General features: G+C 39.2%; 1 protein-coding gene across 4 annotated transcripts in view; it reads left to right on the forward strand.

The window, feature by feature from the left end:
- The window catches only part of LOC106851629 (sodium channel protein type 5 subunit alpha-like), a 212447-nt gene that overhangs the window by 42827 nt on the left and 147356 nt on the right, over window positions 1–22264 (forward strand). For 3 of the 4 annotated variants that reach the window (XM_088157211.1, XM_088157355.1, XM_088157408.1), the window contains exons 4-7: window positions 4545–4635; window positions 8186–8314; window positions 13166–13257; window positions 21227–21457. In XM_088157211.1, coding sequence (XP_088013337.1) covers window positions 4545–4635; window positions 8186–8314; window positions 13166–13257; window positions 21227–21457 — 543 coding nt within the window. Of the gene's footprint in view, window positions 1–4544; window positions 4636–8185; window positions 8315–12936; window positions 13029–13165; window positions 13258–21226; window positions 21458–22264 lie in introns of all 4 variants that reach the window. The other variant, XM_088157284.1, reaches the window with a different exon arrangement.

A 22264-nucleotide genomic window follows, 5' to 3' on the forward strand; every position in this document is an offset into this window, starting at 1 on the left:
AACTGACCCAAATGTTCAGCTTTGTGTGAACATTACTAAAAACACCTTTTTTCATGACTTGGCTGCTTTCTCTAGGGTGCACATGGGAGACCAGGCAGTGATAATTCAAAGACTTCACACATTGCTCTGATCATTCCGTGATGTTTCAGTGATGGAAATCCCTCATCTGCAGTGCTCATGTCCACCACAGACAATTAATAAATACTAATTAGGTGGCGTCTTAGAAACATTTACTAATTATCAAATTTCAGGGAAAAAAATAGGGAAATAAATCAGGTTCCCACTCCATACAGTGAGGAGAAAAAAAAAAAAAAAAGGTGATACTATAGAAATTCTTTCAAAAGGAAAAACAGGTGAAGCTTCTGATTGGAATAATTCTATGCAAAAATGAATATGTGTTATCAGCCAAGATGTTATTATGGTTACTAAGAATACAGTGTAGAATTCTACAGAAAGATTAGCTGGTGGATCAGATTATGTGTGCACACAATGCAGCACATGCTGCTGCATACCTAGAGCCCAACCAAGTTTTTTAGGCACAGTTACCTCAGCACAGCCTTGCTGGAATTAATCAAGGTCAATGCATTTGCCCAGGTAAGGCTAAGGGAAGAGTCTGAAAACAGAGCTTCTTAGAAAGAAATTGAGAATATTGCCTCCAGCTTTCGAGGCTTATTCTGCCTTCTCCTCACTTTTTTCTACAGTGGCTGGTGAAGCCAAGAGGTCACAGGAATGTGTAGCACAGGAGCTACATGCTCTTGGTAGCAGCAGAGCAGAAGATGAATAAGCAAGAACTCCTTATCACATTACTTCCAAGGATAAAGACCAGGGAGGAGAGCATTTAAAATAGCTGTCGGGAAAGAAATATGGACAGATGAGGAGTGTAAAATTTTGGGAGTGGCAGGTCTCAATGCAAACATAAGTCTAGCTCCAGGAAGACAGAAATTATCACCTTGTGTTGATAATGTTGAGAGATCCAACAGCTCAATCTTTGGCAGGCACAGGCAGGAGACAACAGCTCCAGCCCCAGCGAGACAGCGAAGATCCTGCATTAGGCACTGATTTGTTTTCTGTCAATAAAGACCTTTTGTATCAACCTGAAATACAAAGGCCAAGTGGCTGAGCAGGCAGTCGATATCCCAGGCAGAAAAGAGCCCGAACCCGCAAGTACTCAAGCAGATAATATCACAGACATGGACCTGGGAACCACATCTATCGTCTTGCGTGACTGTAATCAAGCAATCTTTATTTCCCCCAGGGCAAAAGCCTAAAAGGAGCATTAGCAAATGGGGCCCTGTCACGTAAATATCTGAAACAGCTTCTTTAGTGGATGCCATATTTCAATTTCCAGCCATTGAGTGCACCATGAAGGCCAACAGTGGAACAGAATAGAGAGGACAGAGTAAAGCTGTCCTATAAAGAAGCTGTGGGGGTCACATTTCTTGGTTTAGTAGCTGTATGTGGAGTTCTTCCTCTGAGATATCTGGCAGGATTGGTGCTGTGTTCACTGCTCTTCCAGCCAAGCCTGAGAAGTCTAGTCTTTCAAAAAATACACCCTTCCAAGGGAAAAGGCTTCCACAGCCTCCTAGTAATGTTTATTACAACTAATAACGCACCTTTAAACCCCTTCTAGGTATTTCTCCTCTTATTCAGAGTCTGTGAGACCTCATGAAGGGTCCAGAGCTCACATGGCTGCCCAGAAGCTCCATTCCTGTCCCAGAGGAATGAGGAGTGCAGGATTGTATCCCCAATGGGATTAAGTTTTTGTCTTCTGCATCATTATTAGCTCTTATTAATATCTTTATTAACTATCTCCAATTAATTAGATTAAATCACTGGTAACATTTCCTTGATGCCTTATGTTTAAGAGACTCCTCTTAGTTCTTCTTGCTCGCAAGCCAGGGATGATTCCGTGGTGTCTTTAGTTTCTCCAAGCAGTTTTCTAGCCTGTATAAAATCTATACCAATTGTAATTTCTAGTTTTTCTAGGTTTTATATCTAGTTTTTCTCATTTTACCGCTGATCCAGGATAGAGGTTTTGCAAAAATTACCTTCCTTGGTGCTAGAATTATGGATTCTAATGTGTCAGAAAAAGAAAAATAATCTTCTTACAGAATTTCCAATTTTTGTCCGTATTTTCTGCTTGCAGATTTCCTCCCATCTTATTTTGCACACCTTCCATAAGGCAAAATGAGACCTTGTGAAGCACCAATTACACATTCTATTCATTGTGACTAACCTTTGCTTGCACGTGTTATATGTAATTTGGCAATGATCACCTAAAGAGCCCCTAGTATTCAGTCTGCTAATTAACAATTATCCATCATAATGAAGTCTAGAATATAAGTATGCTGCGTTTGACTCGTTATCTTTGTGCTAGGAGATAAAATTTATAAGTTTTAGAATCGGTTTGTGCAAAGGCTATTCTGTAACCTGAAATTGGAAATAATAGGTTTAATTTATTGCAGAAAGGATCCTGATGAGTAGCTTAGTATATTTAGTTTGTGGGCTTTGGAAAATTTGATTTAATAGCAGTTCTAAGAGAGGGAATGGATGAAGCTGCTAATATAGCTTATCTCAGTTTTATCTTCTTTACTTTGTCCTTTCTGAGGAGATCATCATCACTCTTTCTAATGCAAACAATTGCATTTGATTTCAGGTAGGAATGCTAATTTTCATTCTGTAGGGATTTCTGTTTTATCTTTCTTATTTAATAACACAGACCACTAATTTTGGTGTGTAACCAGCTGAAATGTTTCATTCTTTTATGTTCTTTGTAGTTTTTAGCTTGGTCATGAAACCCAGATTGAATTTGTAGTGCGTTTGTTGTCCCAGAGCTGACCCTTGTGTTTTCAACCTGTGTTCTCTGGTTTGTTCTCCCTGGTGCTTGAATAAGGAGGTGATGACACCTGCCTGTAAATGAGTATCTGGGAAAGCTGTTAGTTTCAGTTTATATCACAAGGAAACATAGAAAGTTTATATCATAAAGCATATAGAAATCAAACTAATGACCCTAAATTCCGAGAGAGGAATTTATTTGCTTGGAATTAAAATATGCTATTTGTTTGACATGGTCTGAAGATACCACTCTGGTTTCTTGTGCTTCATCCATAGCATTTCACTGTAGTTGAAAAAGTAATCCAGTGTTTTCTAGGCTAGCTGGAACTTAATAATTATTTTAACAAGAATGACAAAACTTACAGAAATATATCTGAAGCTGATGTGAGCAAATGTGAGTGGGTATCAGACATCCTTCCCAGTCCTTCAGCAGGAGGTGTTGGCCCAGAAGTGGAAGATGTTTGTGAGATGAGCAGTCCCTGTGAGTTCAATTACTGCTTTCTGTGGTGGCCCTGGGGAATCCACAGGTTGGTTACTACAAATTTAACCGTGTGGTTGCTTATGTGGCCCATTGGAAAACGTTCCACTCTGTATTCAGCAGAGATTTTGGCTCTGCAAAGGATAAATTTCATGCAAACATTTCAGGACGTAGGTTTGAAACTAAATTCTTCAATCACTATTCTCAAACAAAAAATAACACAAACTGAATCAACTACAGGGGTGAAAAAAACCCAAACCATTTTTTTTTTTCCCAAGAAAAGGCAAAAGAAATTTACATTTCGGTGTTACCTATAATATAAACCTGCCTGTTGACTGGGTTGCAGGCTGTTTTCCTTTGCCTTATCTTCTGCACACACTTAAATTCTTTAGTTAGATTTTCCCAGTTGCACGGGACCAGTTACTGATGCAGGAGAATCCCATCATATTCTGTAATTTTTTTACAGAAAGCGGCATGTGCTTTTAGGAGAGCCCTCCAGTGAATTATGTTTTCAATATCAGGAATTTGATTTAGGGTGCTTTTTATGTTTATGGTTTCAGCTTAGCAGCAAATTGCGTGAACTATGCACTTGGGAGGTTTGTTTCAGCCTCCAAATAGGGAATGAGGTCCCTCAGCTGAGGCAGAGAGCTCTGCAGACCCAGGCTGCCTGTTTGCCCAGCAGGTTTGCAGACCAAGCCTTAAAATTAGTGCTCTGAAACTCATATTTGCTTTTGGTGAAACTTTGTGCTGAAAGCGAGACCTCAAGCCCATTAAAGAGATTAGAGAGGCCAGATTTGTAACTTTCCCCGACTGCCTGAGAAATGTTTCAGGATAAAAAATGGAATGGGAATTTGCAGACACAGGTTTTTCTGTGGATACTTAAATGAGACTAATCCCTCTTTTCATACAAAGTTGTGCACCTATGCACATTGTCATCTGACCAACACAGCTGTAAATTTGGGGTATTGTGCTTTCAAAAGACTGCAGAGTCAGTACATTTGTTTACTGCATAAAGTTTGTATAAAAGATGTAGGGAAAGGGGAAAAAACAGCAGGGAAAATTCCCTCATTTTTCTGTTTATATAATTGTCTCCTTATGCACTTGCAAACAAATGCTTATAGCTCTTGAAGCAACTTGCAAATTGTGATTGAGCTGTCACATCTTGTGTGAAATGATAAAAATTTATGAAGTCTTGTATCAAATGCGTTGTTTTCCTTAATTCACCTATTTACATTGTTCAGTATGTTTATTATGTGCACTATTTTAACAAATTGTGTGTTCATGGCACAATCAGAGACTCCTTCATGGAATAAATACGTTGAGTAAGTATCCTTGCTGGTTTACATCTATCCCATCCTCACCTCATCCTTCCTCTTCCTTTTTTTGTGTTCTTATTTCCATCTTGTTTGCTGTTGTCTAATTTATTTCCAGTAATACTGACTGTGGTATCTGCCCTCACAAAATGTTTTTCCAAGTAGTTGTTTCACTCTGTGAAAACTCTTTTAGTAAGAAAACTAAAAATTTTAGTCCATGAATCTCATGCTTATTGCCAAAGGCACCTTCTATGCTCTGTCTGGATGAAATCACATATTGAGGACAACCCTGTTTGAAACTGGTCTGCCTTCCACAGTTCCCATGCAAGAGATTTGATGGTTGGACACATCAGAATAGCTGAATTATTTCAGAGAATAGTTCCTGAACTGACTTACTTCTATCCTCGATCAGAAACTTAAGGGAAGCAAAAGTTTCACAGCAAGAGAAGTGTTCCCTTGTAATCATTGGCAGGAATACTTTATGAGCATCAAATTATCTAGGAGCACCTCTATGAGAATTCTGTCTTTTTAACTTGACAAGCCTTCAGGAAAAATAGCAAAGACGCTGCTTGAAGGGGGTTCTTTTTTGTTGTTGTGGGTTTTAAAATTGATTTTAAAAGAGGTTAAGGGGCTTCAGTGAAATTAAAACCCATTTCATTTCTTTAAGTTGCTTAAAAAATATTCCTTTTAGAAACAGATACCAGATGCACAAGCTAATCAACCTACAGTGCATTAAACAATTATTTTGGCTCATTGAACCAATCAGAACACACTTTTTATTTTTGACTGACATATGATAAACACAGCCATCTGCTGCTTCATAGCCTGGTGGTTGGTCTACTCAGGGCTGTGAGAAAAGACAGTAAAATGCCCTTATTTAGGTTCCATAAAATCATGCAGGACACCTCTTCTAGGCCATAAATTACTAATTATAGGCAGCACTGAACCAAATATTTCATCCCATCACAATAACATCCTAATCCCAGGATGTTTCATGTATTTCTGTATAGTGTGGTACCTTCAAATATGTCTGTGGCTGTCCTTTCCCCTGATGCTGTCCTTTTCCTATTGAAAACTTTCATAACCATTGCCATGATGTTTTCTGCTGAATCACAGATGTCTCATCCAAGTGATGATCTCATCAAAATTTGGTCAGTTGGTGTATAGCTGGGAATTCAAATATTCTGGAGGGAAACACCAAAAATGCTGATATTGTGTCTTCTGCAAGCAGGAGAATGGGGATGATTTGATCAGTGCATCAAGCAGAGCATGCAGGAAATGCAGAGCAGAAATGCAGATGGACTCATGCAGTGTGGAGTAAATCCTTCCATGTTTCCTCTTCTCCCATGTCCCCTCATATCTCTCAGCTTTTCCTCCTCAAGTGCATAGAATGAAATCAAAGTCAAGTACTTTGGAGTAGTAAAATAACCCAATGAACTGTAATTCAAATTGATTAATATTGGATTTGGAGAAGATACATTTAATCCATTTTGTTCTGCTGTTTCAGAGACTCACAGGGAATGGAAGAATAACCTTGTGCAAATATTTGTCCTAGATCTTCCTTTAAAGCATTTTCCTCACCATTTTGAAAAAAAAAGGAATCAATACAACTTTCCCCCACTAAAAATTGTTTTAAGAGCCCTGACTTTTGTTGTTAAAGAAGCCATTCAGTAGCTGGAAGACTTTGCCCGATCCATTTAGAATTAGATGATGATTATACAATCAATTAAACCCATCTGACATGCTGAATAAATACAAGTGTTTATCATTTTAATGAGCTTATGTACTGTTAAGTATTTTTTTTAGTTCTTTGCATGTGTTTTCTGTGTGTATTGCTAAATGCACATGCTTAAAGAGACTGTCACATGGGTGACCTATATTCGAAATACCAGAGCAAAGCTAAGTAGGAGCTGTGAAAAAGTTGGATTCAAGATAATGCTCAGGTACATGGTCAAAGAGACACATTGAATGCTCACTGCTGCACCCAAACTGTCCTGCTAATCCCCACTTTAGGATGAAGCACGCTGAGATTTTGTAACATATGTGAGTAGCACTACTTTGTGACACGATGGCAGGAGGGCATGAAATTTGTCACTGTGTGTATGCCCAGTTACAGTTCAGTGGAATAAAGCTAAACATATTTTATGCATAATGTTCTTCCTTATATTGCCACCTTCAATCGCTCACACCTTTCTTCTACCAAATAGGAATCGTAACTGTTACAATTTCATTTATGTGTGATGGCACAAATTGATGTTTAGGAACTGAACAGGAAATTCAAGCCAGTGTTTCCAATGATAGCCCTCCATATCATGACTTATGAGATTTTTGTTTCTGTGGGTTTGAGGTGTTTGAGTTTTTTTAATCTTTGATATTGTTAAGAATAATATTATTTAATATTTGGTATTTTTAAGCTTTGGTATCATCTGCATCTTCATCTGGAGAAAAGTGGTAGGGAATGCCCGTGGTAGACATGAAACGTTTATGTATTTTGTTAAGATATGGCCTAGAATACCCAGTCCATTGGTCTAGGTGTCTTGGGCAGCAACATTAAAAAAAGCTGTTGTATGCCCTGAACTCTGTCTCTGATGGCAGGTAGAGCTCTGACTGAGCTCAGAACTGAGAGCTATAAATCAGAGGCATTACTGTCCTCCACGGAGATTTTGCTAAATTTTATTACAAGTGTCATCTTTATTATGAAAGGTAAGATCTATGTTCTAGCTCAGATCATCACAGTCAAGAGGCTGTCAGTAATAACTTAATTTACCAGGGGAAAAAAACCCAGCTTTGTGTCTCCTTTACTATCAGGCAGGTCAAAATTACTACATACAGTAGTCAGGTGGGAGTTTTTCATTTCTTTTTCAGCGAGGACATTTTGTTGTTTAATTCTCAAGGCTGGTGTGATTTGCCACGGATAGTGAGACACAAGGGAAGTTGCAGGACAATTACACTTTCTAGCTGATAAAACCAAGTGGTGGCATTTTTTAAATCTCCAAAATGGGGCAGGAAGAGATGAGAGGTATGAATGGAAAAGCCACCTCCCTTCCACGTGGAGAAACAAGGAGTGTGGCATAATGCTGCCCAGAGAGGTTGTGGACTTCCCATCCCTGAGAGTGCTCAAGACCAGGTTGGATGGGTCTCTGGTCAATCTGGTCTAGTGGAAGGTTTCCTGCTCATGGCAAGGGGGTAGGAAGGAGATGTTTTTAAGTTCCTTTCCCACCCAAACCATTCCATGATTCCCTAATCCACTCTTCTTCCACTGGAGAGGGCAGAGTTTCAGAAGTCCCATGGCACAGCTTAGCAGTGTAATGTCCATACTTGACTTAATGAGTGAGGATGCATGAAGGGACACTCCATGCTGAAAATTATCTTCATTCTGAGACTGTCCCGAGTATTTTGCTGTTCCTTACCTGTTCCTTGCTCCATGCTCAAGGCTCTTCATGCACAGCCCAGTGTTGCAGCTGTGACTCACACGAGCAACCCCAGAATTGTGCCCCTGCAGTTTCAGCTGTCTACTGCTGGCTAATTCTCTTGTTTCTTTGGCCACTCTGTCCCCCAGGTACACTTTCACTGGCATTTACACTTTTGAGTCATTGATAAAAATATTGGCGAGAGGATTTTGCATGACAGAATTCACCTTCCTTCGGGATCCCTGGAACTGGCTGGATTTCAGTGTTATTGTTATGGCGTAAGTAGCACTCCTTTATATTTTTCAAGAGAGTTATATGCACTAGAACTTTCTAAAAGATTGTCTGGATGTTATTATTTTCTTTTTTCTTCACTCAAAATTTACTGAAAATGAGAAAAGGCTGAAGTGTATTAGGAAGGAGGTATTTTTGTCCTGAGTGGTTTCAGAGGTAGAAGTCATAAGAATTCTCAATTCTGTTCTCTGAATACACTACACTATTTTGGAGAAATTATTTACTCTCTCTGTAACAGAGAGAGCTGTTTGTAAAATATCTGTAATAATATCTGCCTATCTAATGTAGTTTTGGGAAGCTTCAGACCCCTGAATAGAAAGTGTTGTAAGTGTGACTGAATACCCAAGTATTTAAATCCCTATTTATACTCTATCTATCCATCATATCATCAGAGCTGTTTTCACGTCCCTCTTTTCACAAACCCTTTTCACCCAGAAAGTAATTACTATTTTACTATAGAGAATTAATTTATAGTCCCCTGAAAATTGTTATATATCTTGGAAATAGAAATTTGGCCCCCACCATGATATTCCCCTTCAGCTGTATGCTTCTGCCTAGATTGTTAGAGTTCATTGAGGACATGTGGGGTTCTGGTGCTTTGAAGAAGGTGATGGATTTGCAACATCCAGACAGCTATAAATACACAGGGGTAGAGCAGCAGTCAGCCAGCACTCACAGGGGACTCAGGGTCAGCCCAAGCTCTGGCCAAAGGCAGAGGTCTGACACTGTCAATACCTCCAGCTTAGAGAGAATCCAGATTTCTGCATAGACACAAAAGAGAAAATTGGGCAAAGAACGAGTGCCATCTTAAAGTAAAAGCTGGTAGAGATGTCTGAAGGGCTCCACTTCCTAAACATAGAAGGGTCTGATCAGATCTGATCTGATCTGATATCCCTGGGTGTCTTTTTTTTTTTTTTTTCCTGCTTAATGATACCTGCATTCAATGCCAGGCTTAGCTTAGTTCCTGCTGCCATCTTTAAACCCCATAATTCACAGCATTAAGTGAGATTCAACTGTGTTAGCACCAACATCTGAGCTGAAATCTTGGGGCTGTGAAGTTTGAATGGAACCAGAATCAGGAAAGAATATTCAACCAAAGTTATCTAAAACACCAGTGAGGGCCACAGAAGTTGAAAGCACAGCTCTATTAGGGTGCAGGCACCCAGATCAGCATTCAAGAAGACTCTGGATGATGCTCTTGGTCATATAGTTTTGTTTTAGCTAGTCCTATGAGGAGCAGGGAATTGGACTCTTGATCCTTATAGGTCCCTTCCCCTTGCTTGAGATATTTTATAATTCTGTGGTTCTTAGCAGCATTTAGCAGAAGAGCATGAAGGTGTGTAAAACCTAAATGAACTTCCCCAGGAACACTCCCGTTTATTTCAGTAGACTTTGGATCTAAGCCAGCCCCAGGCCAGGTCCTGGTATCTGTTACTGCATTCCTATGGATTTGGCTGAACTGACATCTGGCCACTGTGATAAGCCTTTAAAAAAACAAATCAGTGCAGATGGGGAGAATCTTTTGGAGGTCAGCACACATTAGGTATTTTTCACAGCTAAACTTTTCCTCAAGCATTGCTAAGTACAGTTCTCCTGCAATATTTAGTGGCTGGACAACACCACAGTCACCAACCTGCTCTCCTGTCTCCTGCCCATCAGGCAGGTAGTAAAAGCAGGGTATAATCATCCATCTGTTTGTGAGTTTATTTGTAGGTCTCAGAATTCAGCACAACATGGAGAATTTCTGTGCATTTCTCACTTTTCTAGGAGGAAGATAGTAAAGTAGAAAGTAAGCAGTAGAGTAAGGTAGAAAGGAGCAGAGAAAAGGACAAGAGGAGCCACAGCTTCCAGCTTTGACCATGAATCTGCTCCACCTCATCCTGTCAACTTGGGCAGAGGTTGAGGCATCTCCCCTGCCTCTGGGGGCACCTCAGACTGAAATTTAGGTCTGAACAGTCAGTGGGGGACTGAATACACCTTAAATTGTCCCTACATCATCTCTGGTCGTTTGGGATATAGGGAGCAGGAAAGATGAGAAGGTTCACACAGACTTTGAGGTGGACAGTAACCCACAGGAGAATCATTCACTCCCTATTGGTAGGAAGCAGGATTTGGTGCCCACAGGTTGTGGGTTTACTCCTCTTTTTTCTTTTCTAATTCTAGATTTGAATGGCCACTCAATGCTCCAGCCCACGGATCATGAAAAATCCTTAAAGCTTTTCTAATGAGAGGCTTGGGAGTCTGTGCTTTCTTTCTTAGATACCATTTGATTTTCTTTCCAAATTATATTTCACATCTTAGTTAGAACACCCCTAAAACAGGGGGACCTGCAACTGTGAACCATCAAGCTACTTAACATCAAACTATTTTCTTAATACCAAAATATCTCTTCAGAACCAGAATCTATTCCTATTGTTTCTTACTTTAAGGCATATTATGCTAAGCCTTTAAGAATGGAAAAATAAATGGAACTCTGGAACAAAAAAAGAAATGGAAAACGTTTCCTTGAGCCCATGGGCAGCAGTGAAAGGGTTAAAAGTGGCTGCAATATGATCTTCATATGTACAATGAAACCTCCTTCCCAAGAATGCAAGCAGCAGATAGTTCAGAGACTTGGATAATGGAATCTATTCTGATACGATTTAGCCTTCATACAAATCCAATTTGCAAGTAATTTAAAGTAAGATGGATCACACAGGTAACTCTGGTGTTGTCTTTGCTTGTAGCCTGTGTGCTGCCAGAGGTATTTCTGTATCTGCAAACAAGGATGGCCTGGGAATTCAAAATGGAGGAGCCTGAAAAGGGGCCATGAGATTCAGCTGGACCAAGGGTTTTGAGCTAACACAAGACACAGTTATTTCACTGATGGGTGTTACAGTGGGAAGACCATCATTTGCTTTAGAGCTGTTGCAAAATAGCTTCTTGTCTTCTCTTTTGGGCAGAAAACACAGATTGGGCCACAGAGAGTAGTTTTAAATAGCACACTGGAGAATAAGAAGTGCTGCAGGTCCCTGGGGCTTTTCTCCTGTCCTGCACCAGTGGACACAGCCATGGCCTGTGACCCTCTCTGGGGTCAGGGATGGGTTCAAGGGAAATCATGAAACTGCCATTGTTTACATATATTTATATATATTATATCCCTCTCTCTCAGACTAGTGAGTCCCTCTTTGCAGGACAGGTGAGGGAGAGGCAGCTGTTACTCTGGGTTGGAAAGTGCCCTGCCAAAATCTTAAAGACAATAAGCAATTCCCTGGCTAATGGGAAAATGGGAAAATTCAGGATAGGAATTCAAGTTTCCTCTCACTCCCTGGTACAGAAGAACTCGTCAGCAGCATGTTGATTGAAAAAATGACTGAAATAAATCCTAAATTACTATTATAAGCAGCAGTATTATCTGCTTCATATGCTTGTTCACATATTTATAATGTGTTTTTACAAATCTCTGGTCAGCAAAACCATATTCTCATCCTAGTGCTTCTCCCCAAATTATTTTTTCCTCCACCTTTCATGCTGAAAAAGAGTTTGGGAGAGAAGCACAGGCTAAAGCTGGAGGGGAAACAGGTAAATCAGACCAGACTCCCCTGTGAGATTATGAAGAGAAGCAATATTGTTCTTCCAGGCTATAATCTGGATTAGTAGATATGGAGAGGATGCTTTGTCCTCCCCAGGGGCCTTTGGACAAAGCCCACTTAAGCAGGCTTTTTAAAATAACCAGGTGAGTTTTTTCCGTAACATTTAGAAACAAAGGCCCCAGAGAAGTGGGACAGTTGAATGAAATTTGGTAGAATTTTAGAAGTGCAATTCAAGGGTCCAAGATCTCTTTTGTTCTGAACATACAGTGGTGACTATGGTTTTGCTGCATACTGACTTGGAGGAGATAATTTTGTACAACACTGATAAAATGAAATTCACTCCATGACCGGAATGCTCCCTCCTGAGAGCATTTAGCTCAGATGTGATGGGTCTCCAGGATGACCAAAAGAGGGAACAGCTGGGATTGGTATTTTAATCATAAAGAGATTGTAGTAGGGATGGCAGTTATATTCATTTAGACTCTATCTTCCCGCAGCCAAAAGGGATGAAATTGAAATACAAAACAAAATACAATTTGAAGCATCTCTTGGAACCAAAATTTGCTTTACCCACAGACTACAGCATCTTAAACTAAATAACCCAGTCAAAATGTTTGCACTTTTTTGTTATGTTTCCTATATGTAGTTTTCAGAAGCTATTATGTGAAAATTGCTTGAGTATTTGAAGCAGCAAAATAACTCTTAATATTTCCAATAATGTAAAGAAATTTCTTTTTTGTTCAACTAGATGATGGTAAAATCTTTAAAGTATTTATGGCTGAACAGCACAATAACAGAGTTCATCCAGTAGTTTTAAAGGATTGGTGCCTATTAGAAAAGTTTAATAGTTCAAGTAGCATTTGAAATGATGTGCACTAATAAAAACCTGGGGCAAAAGGCACCAAACAACAGCCTGAAAAGTGGATGCACCTCTCATTCAGCTGCGTTCACTGCCACTGTGTATGAATGCTTTCTTCATTCAGACAAGTCTCATACTCTATTGTATAATTCCAAATAACTGTGACTTAATTCTACAGGTATGTAGGAGAATTTGTGAATGTAGGCAGTGTTTCACCTCTTCGGACTTTCAGGGTATTGAGAGCTTTAAAAACTATTTCAGTAATCCCAGGTAAGACGCCCTGATCCTTACGTTTTGGCTCTCAGCTACAAGTGATTCTCTCTCTGTCTCTCTTTGTCCCTTTGATTGTTGTTTTTTTTTTGGCTGGTGTTTTGTCATTGTCTGTGTGTGACTTTCCCTTGTTACAGATACATAACTGAATTTGTGGACCTGGGCAATGTCTCAGCCTTACGAACGTTCAGAGTGCTGCGGGCGCTGAAAACAATCTCAGTCATTTCAGGTGAAAATCAGGTTAAACACTCGGGCTGCACTTAAAGCCTACATGCCATTTCCAGTAGTAAACACTGTAATTACAGAAGACTTAACCATAGATACTGATCAGGAAATGGAGGAATGTAGGGAATGTGACCTGTCAATAGAATACATTTTTTTTAAATATATTTTTCCAATATGGTTTCTTGTGGACAGAAGGAATGAGAATGCCTCCAAAATTACAGAGCTCACAAGTGCTCCAGTGAGAATGGTGGCTCGTGAATCACACCCATGAAGTGCTCATTTGTGAACTGTATGAAGATGGCAATGAAAATCTTTTAAAACCTTCAGATATTGATTTTTAGAAATGGAAGGTTAATGACCTCAAAATGCATATTCATGTTTAAGAGCACATCGATAGAGGAATCTAAATCTGTGCTGTGAGCTGAGGTTTCAAGACTGCAGGCACAGATAGCCTAATTTGTCATGGTGTTTATCCATTTGCATGTGATAGAAACACTGCTGAAATTTTGCATGTTGAAGAGATTGGAAAACATTTCATTATTTATTTCAGTAGGTTCAGCATTTCATCAACTCATGTTTTCTCACATTTTAAGGATATGACTTTTCCTTTCTTCAACCCCTTAAAAAAAAAAAAAAGAAAAATCAGTTTTACTACACATCTGGAATTGAAATAAGGTCTTTTATAATATCTCACTATTAAAAAAAAAATCATTTATGCTGATATTGGTCCACTGAGGACTAGCCATAGAACAAAACTTTCTTGCTGAGCATTATCTATGGACAGGTCTCATTCAGCCTCAGTGTTTAACATCTCTAACCTGCATGATAAGGTAGAGAAGGTAGCAAAAACCATGCATGGTAGATCCTATCTGTGATAATCCTGGACAGATGTTGGCAATTGCAATTACTTGTTAATAATATTCAAAACATTGAGAGAACTGCTCAGATTCTCACTCACAGACCTTTAAGGTTAAGAAAGCTTTTCCACCCACTGTCTTATAAAACAATATATCAGTCTAAACAAATTCTATGAAGTAAACTTATAGGCATATGTATTAAAACTCATCACCACATGGAGTATAAGTTAGAAATGGGAATTCAGGTATAGAAGTGTTAAGAAAAAAAATATGTATCTGGGTCTAGAGTTTGGTCCCTCAATTCCAACACCACAGTAATGAAAATCAGGGAAATCACTGAGAAAGCAAGCTATTTTTCATTGGAAGTGTATGTCCAAATACAGACTCATTAGGACCTTGAAACCAGTACCTGTCTTAATTTTTGTCTTTAAGTTTTAAAGAATAGTCTATTAGCAGAGATTTGTGGAGATTTTTAATTTTCTCTAACAGGATTTCCATTGAGAAAGGATTTTTATTTTCCTTGGGAAACAAAGCTGAGCATAGCTTTACAGATCCTGTGAGATGGTAGTGGCTACTCCAGGAGAAAGGCAGAGTTTGTTTCCCAGATTCCTTTGACAGCAATTTGAAGACTTAACTTGGAGGGACATCCATCTTCAGGGGACACCTTTCACCTTACATCTTGTCTCAGGCTTGAACCTCTTCAGAGAAGAGTCTGTCAATTTTTCTGAGTTATAAATATAACAATTTTCTGCTGTCCTATACCAGAGGGAGAGCTGAAGCTTGTTTTACATCAGATGATGAGATATGACTTGGTGGGGAAAAAATTGAGTACTGAGATTCAAATAATCCAGATTCAAATAGACCAAAACCCTTCAGTGATATTAAACACTGAGTTCTTCCATTTGTTGGTTAATAGAAAAAAAAAAAAGTGTTATTTATTAAAGTAATGCATAATAACTCACATTCTCTTTTTTCATTCTGACTGAGTATTTGATTAGTTTTTTTTATAACTGCATTTTTATGTACAAGTCCCTAAATTATTTGGTGACATAACTGCATGTAGATATGCTAATAGAATATCCGGCCTTTGATTTTATCATCAAGATTACCTGTGCCCTGAGTATTAAACTACAAATGTGGAGAGCTACAAATTGCCATAGCTGCCAGTGAAACACTGGCAAGACGAGGTGGGTTTATTTTAATATTAGCAGATAATTCCAGAGGAGTCAGTTCATCTTACAGTTAGGCATATATATTTTAAAAGATATATTGGACATGATGCTGTGGTTTCTCTGGAGATCATTCTGAGTTTTTAATGATAACATAGGCTTATGCTGAGGAAATATTTTCCCCCAGTAGGCTTAAAAATGAAAAGATGATGAGCATGAATATCTTTCATGAGATTTTTGGGGTTAATTGCCTAGAGAGGAGAAAGTGGTTGTTATTTTTGCTTCCTCTTTCACGTCTCAGGTGAAAAACACCAAGCTGTATTGTCCTTTGGCAATATCTGAGCTTTCCCTCAATAAAATTGATCACTTTTCCATCAGGTACTTCTATTTGCACAAACATGCTTGGACTGACCGTGGTCAGTGAAATTGCTTACAGAAAGCCACAGGCCAAGTCCTCGTGGTGTGAGGCTTCTGTCCAGCAAAGCACTTAGGGGCTGCTTTTCAAAGGCATTCTGCTTCACTTGGAATCAATGAGTTTCTCTATTGACTCCAGAGGGAGTCAGTAAAGCTGACAATTAGTGCTTTTAAAAGTCTCACCTACCTTTAATGTCTGGCTCTAAGTGCTCAAGCAGGCACAAGGATCTTTAGGGGGGACACAGGCTTACAGGGCTGAAAAAGATCTCCTAAATTCGGAGTCTATTCCCCTAGCATTTAGCACAGCTCAAGCATGGCATGGTATTTACTGCCCGACTTTTTTGAGCAGCCCTTCAAAGGTGGAGGTCCCAGGGTCTTCCTGAGAAGTCCAGGAACTCTTCCAGCGACTCATTGCTTTTGTCATTAAAAGATTTGTCCCAGGTGGATGGTTCAGATCCAGACCCAACAACACAAATGTTGGCATCTAGCAGCCAGCTTCCCTCTCACTGGAGAGCTGGGGCTTGGTTTGGGTGCCATAGTGCCAATATCTCCTGCTCCAAATGGCCATGGGCCTGCAGGTCCTGTCTCTGGATCCAGCCTCCTTCTCTCTTGCTGCACTATCAGCTCTCTCTTTTTCACCCTGGAGCTGTCTAAGACATCAGGTCAGTGCCTCACCTCCTGTGGCATCCCTAAACATGCCACAAGACCTTCATGGAGCCCCTCCATTTTCCCTTTTCTGCACCGAGCACACCCGTTTATTTCTTCCTGTTTTCCAGTTGCCCATGACATCGAGAGGAAAACAAGCTTTGTACAGGTTCAGGTGCTTAGAAATAGGTAACATTTTCTCTATGGGAGCATTTAAAAACCTTTAACTCTCAGTGATTTGATTTACTAATTGGCGTCTTGCACGTTGTCATGGCAACTGGATTCATTTGTTTTCCTAGCCAGATAGGAACCATGGTCAGCAGCAGAACAACCCAATGGAGCCATTCATTTGTCTCCCATTAGCATCCCATTACCAGAGTATCCAAATCCCAATGGGCTCAATAGGAACAACAACAGAGGGTCTTGAATCGTATTTTATCCTCATGGAAATCACTGATGTTTTTGATAAGTACCAATGGAAATAATACAAACTGAGGTACACCCTCTCCATCAAAAAACCCATAAAAAGCAAGCCATCATCATCATCATCATCCTTATCCCAAGGATTTTGTAAACTGCCTGTATCCAGCTGTATCCAGAGAAGCTCCCCTGCTCTTTCTGGAACAGGCGTGTACACCACGGACACCTCACACAAAACCACAGGATACCGGGGAAAGGTGACCTCATAGAAAATTGGGCCAAGGCACTTTGGGGCCTGATCCAGCTCCCATTTAAGTTAGTGTGAGACTAAAGGCTATAAATAGTGCTGTGAATGTTATCCAGTGCCTCTGTGATAGCCAGAACAGAGCTCGGAGAACAAGAATTAAGACTGTGTGGAGGAGACTGACCCCTGTTCACTGCTTCAGTCCTTCTGCAGAGAGATAAATGTCACCCTTTTGGTGGGTAAATCACTTAACTCAAGAAGTAACTCTCCCAGAGGTGAGAAATATATGGCATATTTGTGTTTTCCTTGGAGACTGGCCTGTCAGTCACTTTTCCACACAAAGCCAGCCTGAAGGAATGCTGACACCACTTCCAGTTTGCCAACACGTTGTTGTTAAACTCATTGCTGCCCCATGTCTCAGTAACTAACGACAAAATACAGTCATTAAGGGTGAGCCCTGCTCTCCCTACATCCATGTGGCTCATGCAGACATTTACAGGACACAGGTGTATCCTCAGGGAAAGGAATGGGCTCAATGAGGACAATGTGCTGCAAGCCACACTCTTTTTTTTCTTTCTTTTATATTTTTTTCATCTTCTTCTTCTTCTTTCCACTTGTTTCCAAACTGTGCATGAATGTGTCTGATGTTCTGTAGGTGATTGCCAACATCTGGTATGGATGTCATACTGAATTATGCTAATACTTCCTCACATCTTGCATAAGGAATGGATGGTGTTTTGGGATCTTGCCATTTCTCATTGTTTGGTGTTGCTTGCATTTTCTATGGTTTCTGATTTGCATCTGAAAAATTATTATTTGATTAACCTCTGAATGTGATAATTTCTACCTGCCTTAACAGGAATGTTTGGGCCAAATTCTTCTTGCTCTCTGCAGATGTCAGGCTGCCTGTACAGCCCTCATTCCACCGATTTTGGATCTCGTGGTTTTTTTCATGTCATGCAAGCAGGATTTGGCCCAGAGGTGTGGAAAGAAGTCAGTGATTCAGAAAAAGCCTGTTATTGATTTACTCCACAGGGAGTAATCTATAGACCCATTGTCATTAACGGGTGTAGATGTTACTCAGCTTTGGATCAGATCCTCAGGTTTTTTCCTGCATGCTGCCTGGTTTGATGTTTGACTTGCAAGAATTAAGTAAATGCCTTTAATGCCCCATAAATAACATCTTCTATTAAGCTATATTGCATTGCTCTCATTGGCACTATTTCAAAGAAGGATTATTTATCCAAAAGATTTAACCGTGCTCTAGATTTGAATACATCTAGCATTGCTTTTACAAAACATGGGATTGATTCAGAGAGATGCAGAGCACCTGCAAGAGGTCCTGGGTGTCCTTAATTCCCCTCAGCCCTTCCATTTTAGAGGCACAGATAATAAATGAGCAATGAGCAATGATTTAAATATTTTCCCTAGCCTTGGCACTTAGTTGTGTCAACCACCTTGATGGATGCTACTTAATTTCTGAGAAAATTTTGGTTTTAAAGGGTGAGAAAAAACAGTTCAGCTGTAAGTATAACATTCTGCAAGTGGTTTTCCTGGAAAGTTTTAACAAAGGTTCAGGAGGCAGAGTACAAGTTATTTTTAAATGGTCTTTAATTACAGAAATTGTATTACTAAAGCATCATCTTCTTAAATTGTTCAGAAGCTTGTAAGCTATGAAAACACAGCTAAAAAAAATTTAAAAGGAAGTAAAGCAGAAAAAGATCTCATAAAGAAATGATTTGATACCTGCAAGGAATGAACTTGTAAAACTAAGAGTATAGAATTGCTATTCTATTTAAAACTCCAGTAAGTAATCTGGGAAAAACACGTTTCATGAAATGACCTTGAAATTGGCAATACTGAGGCCTGATTTTGAAAACAGATATATTTTATTGGTGACTAGAATTTTGTAGGGTTTTTTCCCTAATATTATTACTATTCACATTAGGACTCCCATTGTCCTTGCCCATATGAGTAAGACTAATTAGTGCACTTAGATGGTACAAAGAGACTCCAAGTTTTCATTTGTATTACAAATAAATAAATGTTCTGCAGGGATTTCACAGGGAGTATGGCAGTAAAAGAATTTGTGGTATTTTTTCCTTTTCTTAAGACTCAGTTTGCATTTGGATTTCCCAAGTTTAACCAACTTCAGTCGAGCAGCATCTGTGTGTTCAAAGAACAACCAATGATAAGAATCACTGAAAATATTTCAGAATATTAGATTAAAAAAATATTAAAATTCTAGTTCATTTGCAAATCTTTTTCCTTATCTCACTACCTGTGTAAGGCCTGGCTGTCTTAAAGGTCTTATAATGCTGAGCAAGGGTGACACCCCAGAAATCCTTTCAGAATTTGGCTTCATCTAAAATTACTTCCCATTCAGGTAAAAAGTTTACTCAACGCTAGATTAACAGAAGACGTTTCATTTTTATTTAGGCATGAAAACAGGTAGACAAGCCTACAGATGACTTCAAAAGTTCAAAGTCAGCCTTTTTCTAAGTATCTGAGTAGAATTTACCTAATTTATAAAACCTCTTTTTGGTGAGGAGGAGAGGTAGCATGAAAATCCAGATTTTGCCTAATGTTTGTCCTGCAACAATTTATACTTTATTTTTGAGCAAAGCAGGGAGCTGTCTAACCTCGCCCTTTTACCAATGCCACAAACTAATTGTAGAGAGGCAAACAAAGAATTTAGTGGGGAAAGCTCCCCATACCTGATGGATCAGTGCCTTTCAGTGGGCCATTTTAGAGATGTTCATATCATGCACAGATTAGCAATATCCTGTGTAGGAGCTGAGTATTTTAGGCTGCTGCATGCAGAGACTGCTGCACCTGTTGGCCATTCCAGCAGCTCATCCTTATCTGAGAAACCCTGCTTTCCCCTCACTCTAACAGAGATCTTTTAAGCAAAGCCAAAAGCTAGTTTTGCTTTCCTATGAGTCCTGAAGTACATTTTCATATTACTTCCAATTATGCAGCACTAACTCAGCCTTTGTGGCTGCCAAACTCTTGGGGTGGAATTCCAAGGAGCTGAGATTTAATGTGTATGATCATATTCAGTGAGCAAATCAATGTGCTTCTGAATATTGCCCAGGAGAATTCCTCCTGTTTCCTCTTTGCATTTTCTTTTTTTCTGTTTAAATCAATTTCTCTTATTGCTGCCACACTGGTGACACAGATTATCAGAAGCACTTATTAGTACTTACCAGTATTAATTAAATATAAATATGAAAGAAATGACAAAATTGCCACCAGTGTGCAAGAGCTGATATTAATGTCCAGCTACAGCACACCAGTTTAGAAGAGAAGGGTATTTTTAAAAAAGGAATGGGGTTTTCTGTCATAATCATTTAATATTCAATCAGCTCAGAGTGCTGATCTCCAGGAGCACTTCAAAAGCAAGAACTATCACTTGAGAAAACTATATAATTATTTATATCTGAATACTTATGGAAGAATAAACTGAAGTTAGTGTTACAGGGTGAAATAATAAAAGAGAAGCTAATTTGTGTGACCCAAGCCTTTGGTGTTATGCAACGGGATTATTTCTCTACTTTGGCAGCATACTATAAAATGATTAACTTTGCCCAGGTAGTGTTGGAGCTTCAGGCTGTTTTACTCGAATAATTTCCACTGCATTTGTTTGATTGCCTGTATTTGGCTCTTTTTTTCTAATCCCAAATTCTTGTTGTTTTAAGCAAATGAATTGAAGGCAGAGGAATTATTCATATGAGGACAGCATGTTGGATTTGGCACTAAAATATGTAAAATAATCAGGGAATAAACAGCATTTCCATACCTCTTCATCTGTTTATGTCAGGGATAAAGTTATCAGAATCACCTGAGAGATTTAAAAGCAATTCACGTTCTCAAAATTCAATGGGATTTAGGCTTTACCACCTTTACTGCAGCTCCATGAAAATACAAAACACATTCCATATTTTCTATATCCATGGATAGTTTTGTATCTCACTGCCCCTCCATCCAATTCTTCCATCTCTAAATCAGTGTTTGTGCAATTCCAGGACTTTTGTCCAAAATCAAGCCAAGCCAGACATTCACAGCGATCACTCATCTCTCATTTCTGACACCCAGTTGCACACACATACTCAAAGCCCTTCAGATTTCCCCTTTCCATGGAGATTTTCATCACGAAAAGCAGCTGTCTGCAGGCATAGTTCAGTCTCTCAGTCTGTAAACTCTTGGCTTTTATCTCCCTAGGGCTGAAGACCATTGTAGGGGCACTTATCCAGTCTGTTAAGAAACTTGCAGATGTGATGATCCTGACCGTTTTCTGCTTGAGTGTCTTTGCCCTCATAGGCCTCCAGCTCTTCATGGGCAACTTGAGACACAAATGTGTCAGGGATTACACCATGCACAACTTCACCAATGGCTCCTTGCACTTGGATGGTAGGACATGGAACAACTCAGAGGACTTTCTTAATGATCCAGGTAAGCTCCTCTTTGCCCTGTGGTCTGGTTTATGGTCATTTGAGGTTTGTGGGATTTTTTTTGTTTGTTTTAATTTTTTTTTTTTGTGAGTTTTTTGTTTGTTTATTCTGTGTTGGGGTTTTTTTTGTTGTTGTTTTTAATTATATTGACAAAGATATCTATGTGAATCAGCAAAAACATGACTTCAGGCTCATCATGATGTCAATGTGGTTTTGAAAGATCTAGGTAGCTGAGTCTGAATCTCTAGGGTGCCTTCACAGATCATGCTGAAAATACTTCTGGTGGTTTTCTATGAAGTCCTAGTTGCCTCACTGATGATTTTAACAGCTTTAGGGTGTCTTAAATATTTTTAAAACTCTGTTTTCTGGAATTGAGCAATCACGTGAAAATTTCAACTCTGTGTGTGTAGGTCTGGTTTGTATGTTGTTTTTCTGAAGACAATTTATACCTCTTTCATTTTCTAGAAAAGCTTCAAAATTTGAGTTATTTGCCTTAAAAATTTCAAAAAGTAAAGCAAAGCAACTGAGTCTTTATTAATCTGAGAGGGTTTTTTAAGGAAATCTTTTGCTGTTTGGGCCTAACTCATTATTTGGGTCAGGCCATCCTGTACAGACTCATGACCCGTGACCTTTTGTATTTTATTTATTTTGAGGAAAAAGATGAACCACATAATCAACTCATTAACTGGAGTTTTAGTTGGGAGGCAGTGTCATAATGTCATGGGGTAGCTCTGCTCTGGCACTGTGGACCCTAAAATCCTACATCTCCAGCCACCTGCACTAAAAAATCCCCAAATGTGAGTTGTGG

The sequence above is a fragment of the Sturnus vulgaris genome, chromosome 1, assembly GCF_052056855.1.
Source record: "Sturnus vulgaris isolate bStuVul1 chromosome 1, bStuVul1.hap1, whole genome shotgun sequence".
In the NCBI taxonomy this organism is placed as follows: domain Eukaryota; kingdom Metazoa; phylum Chordata; class Aves; order Passeriformes; family Sturnidae; genus Sturnus; species Sturnus vulgaris.